Genomic DNA, 14,870 nt, shown 5'->3' on the forward strand with positions numbered 1-14,870 from the left:
TCTCAAAATTCCCACGGGAGTGAAGTCCCGGGCAATATATAGTAGGGAATAGTCTTAGCGTCGATTTTGGTAATGAAGTCACCGTCGCGCATCAATTGTGTTTCTGTAGTAAATTGTTCTTGTATGTAAATATTTTAGTAATTAACATAAGTGACACCTTGGAAGAATGAAAAAAAGAACAAGTAGGTACCTACATACAAATTGGTGTCAAAAAAAAAACTAAAACCAAACACGATCGACTATGTGTACCTATATAAAAAGAACTTAATGGTTTATACGATTTTGTAATTTAAGTCTCTTCAAGGCATCTGACATTACTTTGAATGCCTACTCCATCTTGTGGCAAGTTTGTCTGGCTCTAGCTTTTGCCCTTTGTTTCGCCCGCGTTAATTTTCCGGGATGAAAGGTACCTTATGTCCTTCTCCATGTAATTTTAAGAAGATTGGTTGAGTGGGTGGAGCGTGAAGGGTAACAAACTTTCGCAAATTAGGATTATGCCGCTCATACACTAGCGCCGAACTGCCGACACGACGCGACTTAGCGAACATTACCGTGATGAAAAACCAGCAATTTATGCAGACTGCCAAAGTTTGGCGAACTGTTTTCCGATAGTGTATAGCCGGGGCGACTCGCCCCAATAGAAACTATGATCAAAACCAGGGTATAACTGGTAATGACTGCCATAGCAGTACTGTGTCCGGCAATGTGTATTGGTGTGATAGACACGGTCCGTTACTTGGTTTCATACTCAAACATGTAGCCTGTAGGGTAATAAATTGCTTTCTGTTCGATCTGTTTGGCGCCATATTTTGGTGACTACTAGCGCCACAGTGGGAAAAAATTGAACTAAATTTGAATCACGACGTGATTTTACGTTCGCCCTGTTGAAAGGGCTATGTTACAATCATGGAATTTGTAGGTACGAAGTAAATATGGTTACAATCCGCTAACTTTTACGGACGTTTAGTGAGTGTTCATTCAAGGTTTAGCCTATTCATTTAATACCGTCATTCAATGAACGAGCTAGTCTTTCAATCACATAGCAGATTCAACCATATGACAGCGATAACGATTTTCCTAGAATGTAGGAAATGTTTATTTATTTTTGTTTATAAATTCGCGACTGCCAAATCTCAAGTTGACCTGACCCAGATCGCAATACATTTAGTCAATTGGTTTATCAGTCGTTCACTCATCACATCACACCACTTCACGATAAGAAAAATATGATACCTACCTATTGCGTGCGTAACGATTATTTAAGAATAGATAGATTGTAGATTATAATAAAATGGGTACTAAGCGGAGGTTCCTTATCGGTCAGCCAAATTGAATCACGCGTTCATTAGTGGTAGTATTAAACAATAATTTATAGGTTTTTAATTTTGTTTATTGCCGGCTCCAAACTGTCGTCGAACAGTTTGCCAAACATTGGCGGATTCGGTACACTGGCTGATCATTGCGGTAAATAAGCACTCATACTAACTATAGGCAATATTCACGAATTCCCGTCGGCATGTGATATCTAGTTGCATCGGGAATACTGTAGAGACATGTAGGCTTCGTAGGTACTTACTTCACTTTGTGTAGTTTAAAAAGTACTGAAAAATATGAAAAAGAAAAGAGAACTGAACAGAGTAATTATGAGAGTCCTCTCTCTCAGTTTAGCGTTTTCACCAGGTTCTTCCGCCGCCATTGAGCGTCGGTGTCGGTGCCCAAGGTCCCCTTTCCTTTTCCACAACTCCTACATTTTCTCCACCACTTGGCTGTGTTCAGCTTTATGTTTAGTCAGACCAAAAAGTAAGTTGGGTTTACATACAAAAAAAAGTTAGTAATAGGTAAAACTGGTTCTGGTTTTTGATACTAAAATTGACTAAGTAGCTACATACATTTTACACTTATTGGAGTTCTAGTCCTAGTTCGCTTACTTAATATGTTTTTCGTAGGTACCTATATATATTAATTTTATCTATGGTACCTATATAATTCAGTGGCGAACATAGATATCAGAATATGTATCTCTGTAGTAGCGAATAAATGTTTTCTAATAAGAATTACGTGTACAGTCAACAGCACATCAAGTTACCCTGCATGAATCTCTACGGCGCGATAATAGCGGCGAGTTTGCAATTATTTTCGTTAGGTTGATGTGCTGTGGACTGTACGAGTATATCGTAGTTTCCGCTCTTTTCCCGCTACAAATGGCAGCAGCAGATTTTAAACATCACTGAATCAGAGTTTGATTCACGCGAAATTCCATTGTTTATAACGGATATTCTGTAACATTCTATACATAGTATACAATACTTACATAACTATTTGATACAGCGACGTATTAGGTTCTAGTTCGTATCTGCCTGATTCATCTGGTACAACAAAGGATGGATATTAACTTTATATTCTTTACCACTTAGTACCCAAGTGGTAAGACACACAAGAGTTAACCGTTCATATGACGTGCGGTAAAAAGAGTGGTCTCTATGTGATGATGTGCAGTCCACTGTACACTGTGTCTCGACTATATTTCAAGCTTTACATACCTATATGGTAATCCGCAAATAAGCACATCGCGAAATGTGAACTTATTTTAAAAAAATTCAATTTAGCATCTTTTAAACAAAATCTGACACCAGTGTTATTGCTGGTGTCAGATTTTAAGTCTCTTCGTCATTCTCATTTTCTACAGCCCACCGTAACCCAATGCTGGCACAGGCCTCCTTCCGTCCACGACAACTATCTCTGTCCTGGGCCATTATTATCCAGTTGTTGCCAGCAATTAGCAATAACACTCGATTGTAAACGAAAGGGATAAATTGTAAACGATAAAGGGATAAAATAAAAATCGATTTTCGATCACATGTTTGCATTATAAAATTCTACCAGGTTTTAACACATAAATATATTTAATTATTAAACACTTTTACAAAATAACATTCACTCATAGGCTGTTATATTGAAGGAAGCAAAAATTTATACTTATCAATAACAGGTGCATTGGTCAGTCACAAAGCAAACGACAAATACTTGTATTATATGGCAATGTACTGCTATCTCAAATTTTTGTTATGAAATCGCTTTATTTGCATTTTAAAAGGGCCCAGCCCTTTGAAGAAATGTTTTATTTAAAGTAGTATTTAGTGTATCATATACACTACCGACCTAGGTACAGATTCTGCACGTGTTAAGTCATTATTATTAAAACATTACTATTGTAAAACTATTAAGACACTGTCATCAGAAATAGGTGCCTCTTGACATAGCAATGTACGATCAAATTCTTTAATATACACATCGTTCTTATTTCAATGTGACAAAGTCTAAAATTGAATTGTAAACATATCAAGGCAATGTAAATAAGTTATCTAATAACTGTGAAACACATGTTTTTTTTTTTAAGAAAGAGATTCTACACGCTTTTTTTTTAATGAAGTTTAACTTTTTTAAATCGTGTTGTTATGTGACATGCCATAGAAACGTATTATATAAATAATAAATTTGAACTAAAATGTCATATATATTTTTAATGGATCAATAAATTATTTTTTTTCATATAACGGAGGTAGTATGTTTTATTTTTTAATTTTAACGTTCTAGATAAAATATTACCCTCTTTTTCATACAACAGCCTAGCATTCTCGTCTATCTTACAACTAAGGCAATGGTCATTACGAAAATAAATTACATTTATGTAGGTACACATAATTAATACTATTGCACGCGAGAAAGCAGCCAATTTATTGAAGCTATCTACTCTCTGGTGACCACACAATGAACATAGTGAAGTTATATCACACAATACACTCTTATTTATAAAGTTAGAATCTATGCTAAAATATGTTTTATCCCTATATCAAGTTATTCACATTGAATCAACGAGAGAAAACATATTTATACTAAAATTCAAGCTTGAGACTTTGGCAAATTCATCGTTTGGCTAAACGATGGAGCTATAAAATTAAAAAGTGAAGATTTGAGTTCGCGCCACGTAACATGACCATCAATTAAAATCGACCGTTGTTGTAGTCAGCGGATGTAGCGCTTCTACCATGGCGGGGACTCTAGTCGGCTAAACATTGCGAGGTTTCTATAAATGAGAGAGACCCGCCGCCCTACCATCAACTTTTACGGAACGATTCCAATGCAACTCAGTTCAATTTAGTAATCGCATTCATATTAAAAATTACTCGATGGTACGAATTTGCGATGAAATTTAGTTCTCAAAGTGGATCTCGTCAAAAGATGATGGTAAGCCCCCAGCAATGTACAGTCAACAGCATATCAAACTAGTCGAAATCAGTGCAAATATTAGTGCCCGTGTTGCCGCGGCGTAAAGTTCCATGCAGGATAACTTGTACGTGGAAACCGCAAAATGAGACAAACTGTTTGCCGATAGGTACTGTATAGCCGGAATTAGGTCCAGAGGTGTACCTATGTATCGGCAAACAGTAAACATTATAGTGATTGTAACAATCTATTAACACATAAAAAAATCACGGTGTTCATAGAAGAAAAGGTACAGTTATGAGTTATAATTTAAGTAATTCTTGGAAACCAATTATTTTTATTATCTCTCTCTCAACTCTACATGTTCCCGAGGTTGTGAAGCCGCGAAGCCCATAGTCAGGTCAGGGGTGGCCTCTACTACTGAATTGGACGGATTTGGTGTGTATTTATAGTAACAAGAATTATTGACATTTAGGTAACTATATTTTTAAATCAGTTGTGTTTATTATTTACAAACACACAGAAAGCTTTCCGTATAGAAGAGATATACAGGATTACTGGTATCAATCGCAAAACCTCCAGTAACCAGTACTTGGGTAGTTATTACCAGACTTGGGTATATCAAAAAAGCTTCAATGTAATGTTTTTATATCTGTGGGAAAAAAGCAACTTTCTACGACTTTTCGTGATTTGTATTTTTTTTTTTATATAATAACAATCAATATACAATCTACTTCGCGACTCTACACATCTTAACTGGATGTAATATCCAAGCAACCCGAGACAGTACAGTAGCGTTATGTAACGGAATCGAACATAGAGTTTTAGTTGTTTAGAAACGGCATTACAACTAAAAAAGGGATATTTTTTTGTATGTATTACGTTTAGACAAAAGTCGTAGAACAAAAGATGTTAAGTCTCTATGTACCTTATGCGCCTTTGGAAGGTTATGTGTTAGATACCAGTAACCCCGTATATTGAAGCCAAAAGAAAGGCCGTATAGGGTGAAATCGCTAGTGTGATCATAATTGCATAAAATACAGCGCAGTGTTGCATAAACATAAGTTTAATGCACATAATTTATCGCTTCAACATTAAAGTTTTAAAATCTTAGTTCACGAGCTAGTTTTATGGATATTATTATTTTTTATCAGCTAGAATGATTCATAAATTATGAACTGAATAGGACCTCGCAGTTGCGCTCGAGGAAATTACAAGATTCCTTGTAACTTATAACCTACCTAATATCATAAATATGAAAGTGTGTTTCTTTGTTTCTTTATCACGTCTGAACAGAGCATTGTATTGAGATGATTTTTGGTATGGAGATAGTTGGTAGAGAGCTAATTTCAGCAACAGATAATTCAGCTATGTATGATACTCAGCTATTTTTGAAATAGGACAAGCAGTTCCAAGGTATAGCAATATAGTATAGCTTCTAATTTATTGAGATTTGTGGTCCCGCCCTAGAAAAGGACCACTCAATATCCTCCCGTGGATGTCGTACGAGGCGACTATAGGACAAAAGGCAACAATAACTTTCCCACAGAGGGTTGACGTCAGGCGGCCGATTGTAAAATCATAGACCAAATCTTCAAAATGTAATGGTTATTTTTTTACGCGAATTCTGGGCTTTGGGGCGTCACAGCTCCGAATGTAAGCGGGAACACACGAAGATGAGAGAAAGAGATACTTCTGATTTATTATATTCAATGGCGTATTCGCGAAGAGGTAACAACACAGTATGAACACTAAACAAACCAGCCAGCTATGTACATATATGTGAAAACATAAAAAGTAACTGTTATTAAAAATGTAATTTTTCTATTGTACTGATACATTACAAAACCTTTCTATAAACACAAGAGTTTATTCCTAACAGCTAGTGTGATTTTTTCCTTCAGCCCCTCCCAGAAATAAACTCTGGATCCGCCATTGTTTAGCTTAGACATAGATGATCACTAAGCCGAAATTGTCATTATTTAATTGGTTACGTAATTGGAATATTACGACAATTTTCCTATAAGAGTAGCAATTATATAACAGCCACAAATAGTTTCTTTGAAAAAATACAACTTTTATATAAATTTAAAAGCCAACTAACTGAATTATTTTGGATTAATTTATAGGCTTGTTGTACTTATTTTATACATGATTAACAATTAACACTTTCCCAGCATACTAACCTCTTTGCAGCAATGACCAGAAATATATAATTTGATTATTTTCTGATCGGCATAAGATATTCATTGCTACTATAACTTAAGGCTATAATTTACAAAAAGGAGACATTTAATTTCTTATTAAAAAAAAAATTACTGCTTGTAAGAACTATTTTAGGTAATAGCTAAACTTTTTTAACGACTTCGGTGGCGCAGTGGTAAAGTGCTTGCCTCTGAACCGAGAGGTCCAGGTTCCATCCCCGGTTGGGTCATGATGAAAAATGATCTTTTTCTGATTGGCCCAGGTCTTGGATGTTTATCTATATATGTATATGTTATAAAATATAGTATCATTGAGTTAGTATCCCATAACACAAGTCTCGAACTTACTTTGGGGCTAGCTCTGTGTGATTTGTCCTAATATATTTATATTTTTTATACACAGTTCTTTAAATTTAAATGTACAGTGAAAAGTGACACTTTTGTCACTTTTCACTGTACATTTTAATTCAATATCACACAATATCTTTATATTGTAACTAAAATATGTTTGACAAGCAGTTAAATTTTTTTATAAATAAGACAATACTATATTATGGCTGCCATCTCTGTACATACACAAATCTATACAATAAGCCTCTAAGCTCACAGCAACACAGAGACCATGTAGAAAATAAGGACGAACTGCGCGAATTGAACCAAATCATCATAAGCAGGTCATCTTGCATGCTCCTTCGCAGTTGCTGTGAGAGCCTCGCCGACCAGAACGCGATCTCCAGCTGCAAACTCAAACTTGAACTCCTGTGGTGCCTCAAAAAGTAAAATTATTGTACTGCCCATATTAAACTGTCCAAATAATTCTCCTTTCTTCAAATCCACTGTGCCTAATTCTCGTTCGTCAATTCGGTTACGTTTTCCTTTCGTATTCGTTTGTAATTCAGGATCGCGATAGATCTCTATCGAACCCACATTCGTTGCCCCAACAGCTGTCATGCTGAAGAAGCCATGTTTCCATTTACCTATATAAACGGCTCGTTCGTTCATTGTAAACAAACCTGGTATTAATTTTGCCATCCAAGGATTCACCGACAACAGCTTCCCGGCGAAGTGCCTCCGGAACGTCGCCGTCCAGTCACACGGGGAGTGGAATCTGTGGTAGTCACCAGGAGCCAAGTATATGATGCACTGATGTAATATATTCCTTTTATCAGTGAGCAATGACTCGTAATAGTTATCAGCTTTCTTTGGAGACCATTTGTTGTCACCTAGAAATTCCTCAAGGCTGTAGGTGACTCCTTTCACCTGCTCTATCTTGTCAGTATCTGCCGGGCCGCAGTTGAGTACCACACCATCACAAGGAGACACGCATGGCGCCGGAGATATGTACCGCGCTCCATCGCGCAGCGCGCGCGTAAAAAAAGCGGATAAACTTTTATAATACCGTAGATCACTCACGGCAGCATCGCTCAAATTAACATTAAACATTCTCACGTATGTCCCGTACACGAAGTTCCTTACTGAAGTTGGCAATTCACAAGCAGCGATGTGTCCCCACAGTCGACTGGTTATACGAAAAGGAAACATTTCGTAAAAGCGGATTTCAACCTTGGAAACCTCGTAGTTGATACTAGCTCGTATGTAGCACCAACCCACGTACATAACGCTGCCTAGAGGCACCCAGCGAGTTATTATAGTCCTGAGATTCATCCATCTCGTCTTCTGTAGAGTGTTCGAAGTCTTTGTTTGGTGTTGATGGCTATGCAGAGTAGAAGTTTGACGAAACGGACAGTGCGGACGCCGTTTCAGCATCGGATTTATAACTGGGAGGCAGCTTCGTATCAACGTCGGCGGGAACATATCTCATTCGAACTCCTTTCGGTGCTTTTAAAAATAAATTTGTTTATTTTTCTTCGGGTTTCCGTAAATTGATTCACGCAACGTCCGCGATTTGCGAAGCAAACCACACCACAGCCAATCAATCAAAACAATTTTTTGAATGACATTATTATTTTTAAAGTAGTTCTAGTGTTGAGCTACTACAACCAAAATTAAAACTAACCAACTACCATTTATTTATAAAAGTTGACACAAAAATTCATTTCTAACAACGAAAAAAGAAAATTTTCATACATTTTGTAGTTTTTTTGTAAACATGAAACTCAATCTAATAGGTACAAAAGAAACAATTTATTTATAGGAAAATATATTTATTTCCTACCTCACTTCACTTTGCAATATTTTAAATTATCAGAACATTCAAAATGAGATAAAAGATATATATTTATTTTTTGTTTTATTTACTAAAATAATGTTTTTATATCTGTGACTAAAATAGGTTTTAACTTTCTTATAAACAGCCATCACTGCGGTGCACAAAAAAGCCAAGTCATATTTTTATGCCTCGTTGTACGAGCGAGGCACATACGGTGGCCAACAAGTCAACTAGATCACATAGGGTTGTGATTTCGGTTTTCTATCGAATTTTAGCAGCTCTAGTTGTTATTGACCATATTGACGTTTGTATTTGTATAGTTGACAGCTAGTATAAACTATGGCCGCTTCGTCAATTCGCGCTCTAAAATCTTACTTGCTATGACATTTGTTGACGTTGTTACTTTATTTAGTTTTATCCTTTCGTTTTATTGTTTTCCCTTTAGAATTGCCTCTTCAAATGTCCGTTTGCAATGGAGTTAACACAAAAAAGTTCTCACGTAAACGTACCCAGCCCTCAAGACTTGGTGAAAGCAAGACGCATATTGAAGAGAAAGATATCGCGTTTGAAATATTTCGGGGCTTCGAAAAGAAGCCCGTGGTTGTCGTGCCTCGTTACGACATCACCCCGTTTCTAAACAAATCCCGCAAAACAATCAATACTAGAAATCTACGAACAAATAACACAGTCGTCCAAGCGAAAAATGTCGCCAGTCTCATTAAGTTCGTGAAGGACTGTTCAGTGAGGGTTGCGAGTCATGACTTAAGAAAGCTACAAGGATCGTTGTCGATTCAGTCTCCACGTTCAGATATCTCAGAGTCCAATGCCGACGAAGAAATGGGTCATCTAAGGTGTAAAATTTGCGAAAAAGTATATTCAAGCGAAAAGAAACTGCAGAACCACCAGCAAAATAAACATATGATCGTGTACAGGCCAGAAAAGAAGCCGCAGAAAAAGGTATCCTTCTCTGACCATGTGATAATCCACGAAGTAAAGGAATACCACAAATGCAGGAAGTGCCCTAGGATATTTGAAGACTACAAGTCGTTAAAAAGCCATATGAAGGAATTCCATAAAAAACGTAAATGTTACATTTGTAACTATTGTAATAAAAAGTTTGTGGACAGGATGTTTTTCAAAGTCCATATACGGCTGCACTGTGATGTTTGTGGTGTGCTATTAAAGAACAAGTCTAAATTTCAAGAACACCGTCGATCAGTCTGTCGCGTGCTGAAAATGCACCTTTGCAAAACTTGTAACTGCTCTTTCTTTAGATTTATGGATTTAAAAGACCATAGCTACGAACATTTGAGTACATTTTTTATTTGTGACATATGTAAAGATCAGTTTGCTACGAAATGTGCAGTAGCGCATCACATATCATTTTTACATTGTAAACGTAGACCAACATTGATGTACGACATGAGAAATTTGGGATCAGAGAGGTTGTACCTTTGTAACTTCTGTGACGAAAGCTCTGTTGACCGTGATTTGATAGAGGCCCACGTTCAAGCCTTGCCAGACTTGTCAAACCGTGCAATGACAGGTTATAAAGATTATTATTTCTGTGATCAGTGCTTGAAGAAGTTTGACACAGAGAAAGACATGTTACAACACAAATGGACACATTTTCTAAAGACTACTGACAATTCACAGATGCGGGAAAAAGAAAAGGCAAAAGGAAAAATTAAAACTACATATAAAGTTGGTGAAAAGATTCCAGAGTATATGATGCCGAGTATTGTTTTGGAGAAAATCAGTATCGGGGGCAAAGTTCTCGAGGACACTATAGATTTCGTTGACGTCAACAATTTTGACATTCATCATGGATTGATCAAGAAAGCAATAGTAGACCCCAAGAGTAAAAAGACTCTTCTTTCCAAGCATCAGTGCCCGGTGAGTCAAATGTTCTTACTCTTTACCTTTCAGTTGTTTTGTTACCACATAAATTACTCTCAGTTAAATTAACAGTTAAATATTATAAAATCATCAATGTCTGTGGTAATTAATTTATATTTATACTTCACAATCATATAGACACAAAATGCATTAACACTTGTGGGTACAAGAAGTCAGGTGTCGTGGTTAGTTAAATTAGATTACAATTAAATTATTACATAATAATATCTAAATAAATAACACTGATGTGCTTATTGTTATTGTGCTGTGCATAATTATAATTAAAATATTACCATTTCAGACCTGTCACAAATATTTCTCGTCAAGATACTGCATGAACCGACACATAGAGAATGTACACCATGCAAACCGAGACTACGAGAACTTGAGGTGTAAAGTTTGTGAGGAAATATTTGTTTGGCCATCCCTCCTCCAATCACACAAATGTATCCGCTCTTTCATCCCAGAAATGCCTTTCGAAGATGCCAGATCGGAGATACATTTTGACAACCTTCACGAAATAACCCAAAATGGAATAGATGACTTTAATATAACAGATCATGAAGACTACATAAACTCAGTGGACTTTGAAATACCAGCTCCAATTGTGACATTGAGTGAGTGTGATGAACAGTATATTCCAAATGACAATCCGATACAGAACTTAGGTTATAAAGTGATTATGCAAGAAGTACCTATAGAATTTTAAGATTAGAGCAGTTTATAGTGTTGACACTTCAAATTTCTCTCTCTTGTCTGGGCGATTTTCTAATTGGAGCCCAGTTTCCGCTTTCCTATAATTTCTTCTCCACTTAAGTCAGTGTGCATAAGAACGAGTTTGTTTCATACATTTGGTCAGGTGTATCATACACACATACGCACAATTTATACATATATCGGGGCCAGATAAACCTGACCCCCCCCTGTGTTAGTTAGGTGAGAGGTACTGTACAACAGTACAATTTTTAAAATATCGAAATTTTTGTCATGAGTAGGCGGCGTTGCTGTGATCAGTTCAGTTTTGTTTTTTATTATTATTATTATATTAGGACATGCATGTATCTAAAATGTACATAAAACATATATAACTTATCAGAGACAATGCAATGTCTATCTTAGAATTCTGAGACAAATAAGTCTCCGCCGGACGACGATGGTCTGCTATTTATCGAAGATAGATTCCCCTGATATTAATTTATTATATGCTATAGACTTTATAAATATCTATGGTCTCTGCCAAATATATTTCCGTTATTTTTTTTTTATTGTCCAGCATAATCATGTCGAACATCCCAAAATCATTGTAAAGTAGCCATTGTCATCATCATCATAGCTTGATATTATATACTTATGTAAACTTTGCCATATTATTAAACATAAGATGTGGTTTTAGTCTTTTTTTATGTTCCATAGGTTTTATTTATATTTATTAGGTATTTAATTTTTTTCAATACTATACATTTTAGGATGTCTTTATAATGGACGAAAAATATACATTTTCGAACGTGGATCAATCAACTTCCTTTTCCAATGCGTAAACATAATTTAGCTTTGCGAGTTCCAATATTACTTATAGCTTCAAGGTCACAATACGTGCTAAAAAAAAGAGGACTGTCGACATACGGTTTGCCTGTGCAATGGCCTAGGGCAATGGTATATCCTTATATTATAAATGCGAAAGTAAGTTTACGCGGGCGAAGCCGCGGGCAACAGGCTAGTTGGCATATAAATCTTCTACTGCCACAGTCTACTGCGTAGGCAAACCAAAGATAAGTGAGATCTCAATTTTCGCGGCGCGCATATTAAATTCAGTAATATTACAGAAAGAAAATTGTATTAAAATTAAAAGGTTTTTAATAACGTTTATTGCTGTTTAAAATTTTACTTCAGTGTTAATTTATCTCGGCCACCTGACATGTTAATTTAGATCTGTTTAGTATATTAAATAAAAATTATTTATTTCAGGCACATAATATAATACCATAAACATTGTAATTTTTCTATAATTGTAATTTTAAAAGTTTTCAATTTTTTAAAATTACAATTATAGGTTACAAATAACAAAGTACCAAATTTTTAAGTAACATATTTATTATAAATTAATACACAATATGTAAGTCATGTTTTACGTATATTTTACCCAGCAAGGGTCATTCAGGTAAGCAGTGCAGTACACAGCCCTAACAATGTTATTATTGCACTGGCGTAAGCGCTGATAGAAAGAAAATTTTATTCTACGTAGAATAGCAAGACAGTCATTTACCCTATACGAACGAACATGCGACGCGCTACATCTCCACGGCAGCCCGGGCTGAGTATTGATATAATATATTAATACTTGTCATGAACCGTTTTGACATGAAAAAATATATTTAAATGTTTACAATATTTGTTTAAGAATATACCTACTTTAATGTAATAAATCTTGACATGTATTTTTATTGAAATACCTATACAATCCTTCTTTATATCTTTGCCCATTATAAATTGATACATTAATAATTTGTAATGCATTCAGATATTTGTAAAATGTAAGTATATTTCAATAAAAATATGTATTTATTTATTGTTTAGCTACATTTATTTTCGTATTTAAACAAATGTAGTTATTAACTTTTCGTTATCAATGTCTATGCACCAGACTTTATGTTTTTAATTATTCCAAAATGTTTTTTTTTTCAAAGCAGTAATTTCATAATGTTGAATTGAAACGTAGGTAGGACCTATATATTCGTTCCATGTTTGAAATATACCGCGAAACTTTTTTTTTTTATTGAGCGAGAGTGAATATGTTTATATACCTAGTATTATGGGACATTTATTATATAAAATTTACTTTTTTGTTTTTTTTTTTTGTAGATTTATAAATAAGTTATATTTATAAATGTTATGTTGAGAGTTAAGTATACGCAATTACGCACCCTTTTATTTCTGCTGTGTAGGTCACTGGTCTAAAGTGTAACATTGCATGATTAAGTACACAATAAATTGTACATATTAATAATTATTAAACGCAGTTTTATTGCCAATATGTTTAGGTACTAATACTATATTAAATAATCAAAAACTTTTTTCGTTCTAAAAATCTTATTATTATAAAGTTTTAAATAATCGAAAAAAACTTGATAGTACTTGATACGTTTTTTTTTATTGAAATCCATGTTAAAATTATTATGCGCATGTTGTAAATTATGTAATTTATAAAATAAAATAAAACTCAATGTACTTCAAGTAGAGATTGTACTTAAATGTACACTTAAATGTTTTTTTTAATTTAAATACAGAGGGACATAAGTACAGGCTAGATTTTCAAACACTTGATGTACAAAAAATATTTGTTTTAAATGTTGGTAACTAGGTAGGTACTTTATATTTAGCTATATATGGTCATTGTTGTAACTAACAAAAATGGAATGTGTAAGTTATCTGACTAATTAAAAACAAATCTGGCTATAAAGAGACAACATATAATTTCTACTCCTATTTTAAAACAATGTTTCTATTGTCTTTTGTTCACGACTTCGCATAATAGTATTTCGGCTCCATCAGAAAAGTTCAGCAATACAACTTTAAAAACCGCATCAAGTTTCAAATAAAGAGAAAAATAAATGAATATTGCTTTTTAATTTTCTTTTTAATTAAAAATTAGTTATATATAACAATTGCATATAGTATCTAGGTATATTATATACGGTGTACAGTACATGGGAATCAATGGAATTAGTAGGTACGTACAACGGAGTACCTACTAATTCCATGATTTATATTATACGTAGGTAACGTACGTCGACGACAATAATTATAGATGTTGTCCTGCCTGTAGGCCATAGATTAAGAAGGGCCCCGGACCCGCGTGCTAGTCCACTGCAGGCTAATAGAGAAGGACAACCGTGAATAGGCCGCTTTAAGCTTGGATGTGCGAGAAAGAAAATTGCCTTTAGCCTCGTAGTGATGCGACTTGAAACTGGGATAATACGTTTGTTTTTTTATTAGACTTGAAATTTGAGATTACAATTTACAATACCGAAAGAAAACATTTCTCCTCAGCGATGGTCGTTCCGAAATGCTTGTAGTTTGTAGCTTTAGTGTATCATTTAATTTAAAATATGACATGAAAAAGTACCTGTGAAGGCCTAATTTCTGAATAAGTTAAGCTATAATAGTTTAAAAAAATCTACAGTACATGCTAGACCGCTACAACTGACGGCAATAAACTTCAAGGTGCATTGTTTAGTTTTATTATACTTATGCAATATAAGCAGTGTGTTATAAACAATTTAGAAAACGAAATTGAAATATTTTTACGATATTACGAGCTTGACATTGTCATCAGTAGTCATATTCACATCACTAATCTGACGAATGATCGAATG

The 14,870-nt window shown here is 34.8% G+C and overlaps 2 protein-coding genes across 4 annotated transcripts; one reads left to right on the forward strand and one right to left on the reverse strand.

Annotated features, from left to right (window-relative positions):
* Positions 1 to 2,846: 2,846 nt before the first annotated feature.
* Pisd (Phosphatidylserine decarboxylase) lies at positions 2,847 to 8,368 on the reverse strand. Its single transcript, XM_053766489.1, has one exon. The coding sequence runs from the start codon at positions 8,241 to 8,243 to the stop codon at positions 7,104 to 7,106; it is 1,140 nt and encodes a 379-aa protein (XP_053622464.1). The 5' UTR covers positions 8,244 to 8,368; the 3' UTR covers positions 2,847 to 7,103.
* A 539-nt stretch (positions 8,369 to 8,907) lies between these two features.
* On the forward strand, positions 8,908 to 12,920 carry LOC128682029 (zinc finger protein 287-like). 3 transcript variants are annotated; one of them, XM_053766491.1, is made up of 3 exons: positions 8,912 to 9,555; positions 10,255 to 10,494; positions 10,799 to 12,920. In XM_053766491.1, the coding sequence occupies exons 1-3, from the start codon at positions 9,058 to 9,060 to the stop codon at positions 11,204 to 11,206; spliced, it is 1,146 nt and encodes a 381-aa protein (XP_053622466.1). In that variant the 5' UTR covers positions 8,912 to 9,057; the 3' UTR covers positions 11,207 to 12,920. The 3 variants fall into 3 exon arrangements, with proteins under 3 accessions (XP_053622467.1, XP_053622465.1, XP_053622466.1); XM_053766492.2 differs by lacking the exon at positions 10,799 to 12,920 and having other exon boundaries at positions 8,908 to 10,144; positions 10,255 to 10,428; XM_053766490.1 differs by having other exon boundaries at positions 8,911 to 10,494.
* The last annotated feature ends 1,950 nt before the right edge of the window (positions 12,921 to 14,870 follow it).

Source organism: Plodia interpunctella, chromosome 29, assembly GCF_027563975.2.
Source record: "Plodia interpunctella isolate USDA-ARS_2022_Savannah chromosome 29, ilPloInte3.2, whole genome shotgun sequence".
Taxonomy (NCBI): domain Eukaryota; kingdom Metazoa; phylum Arthropoda; class Insecta; order Lepidoptera; family Pyralidae; genus Plodia; species Plodia interpunctella.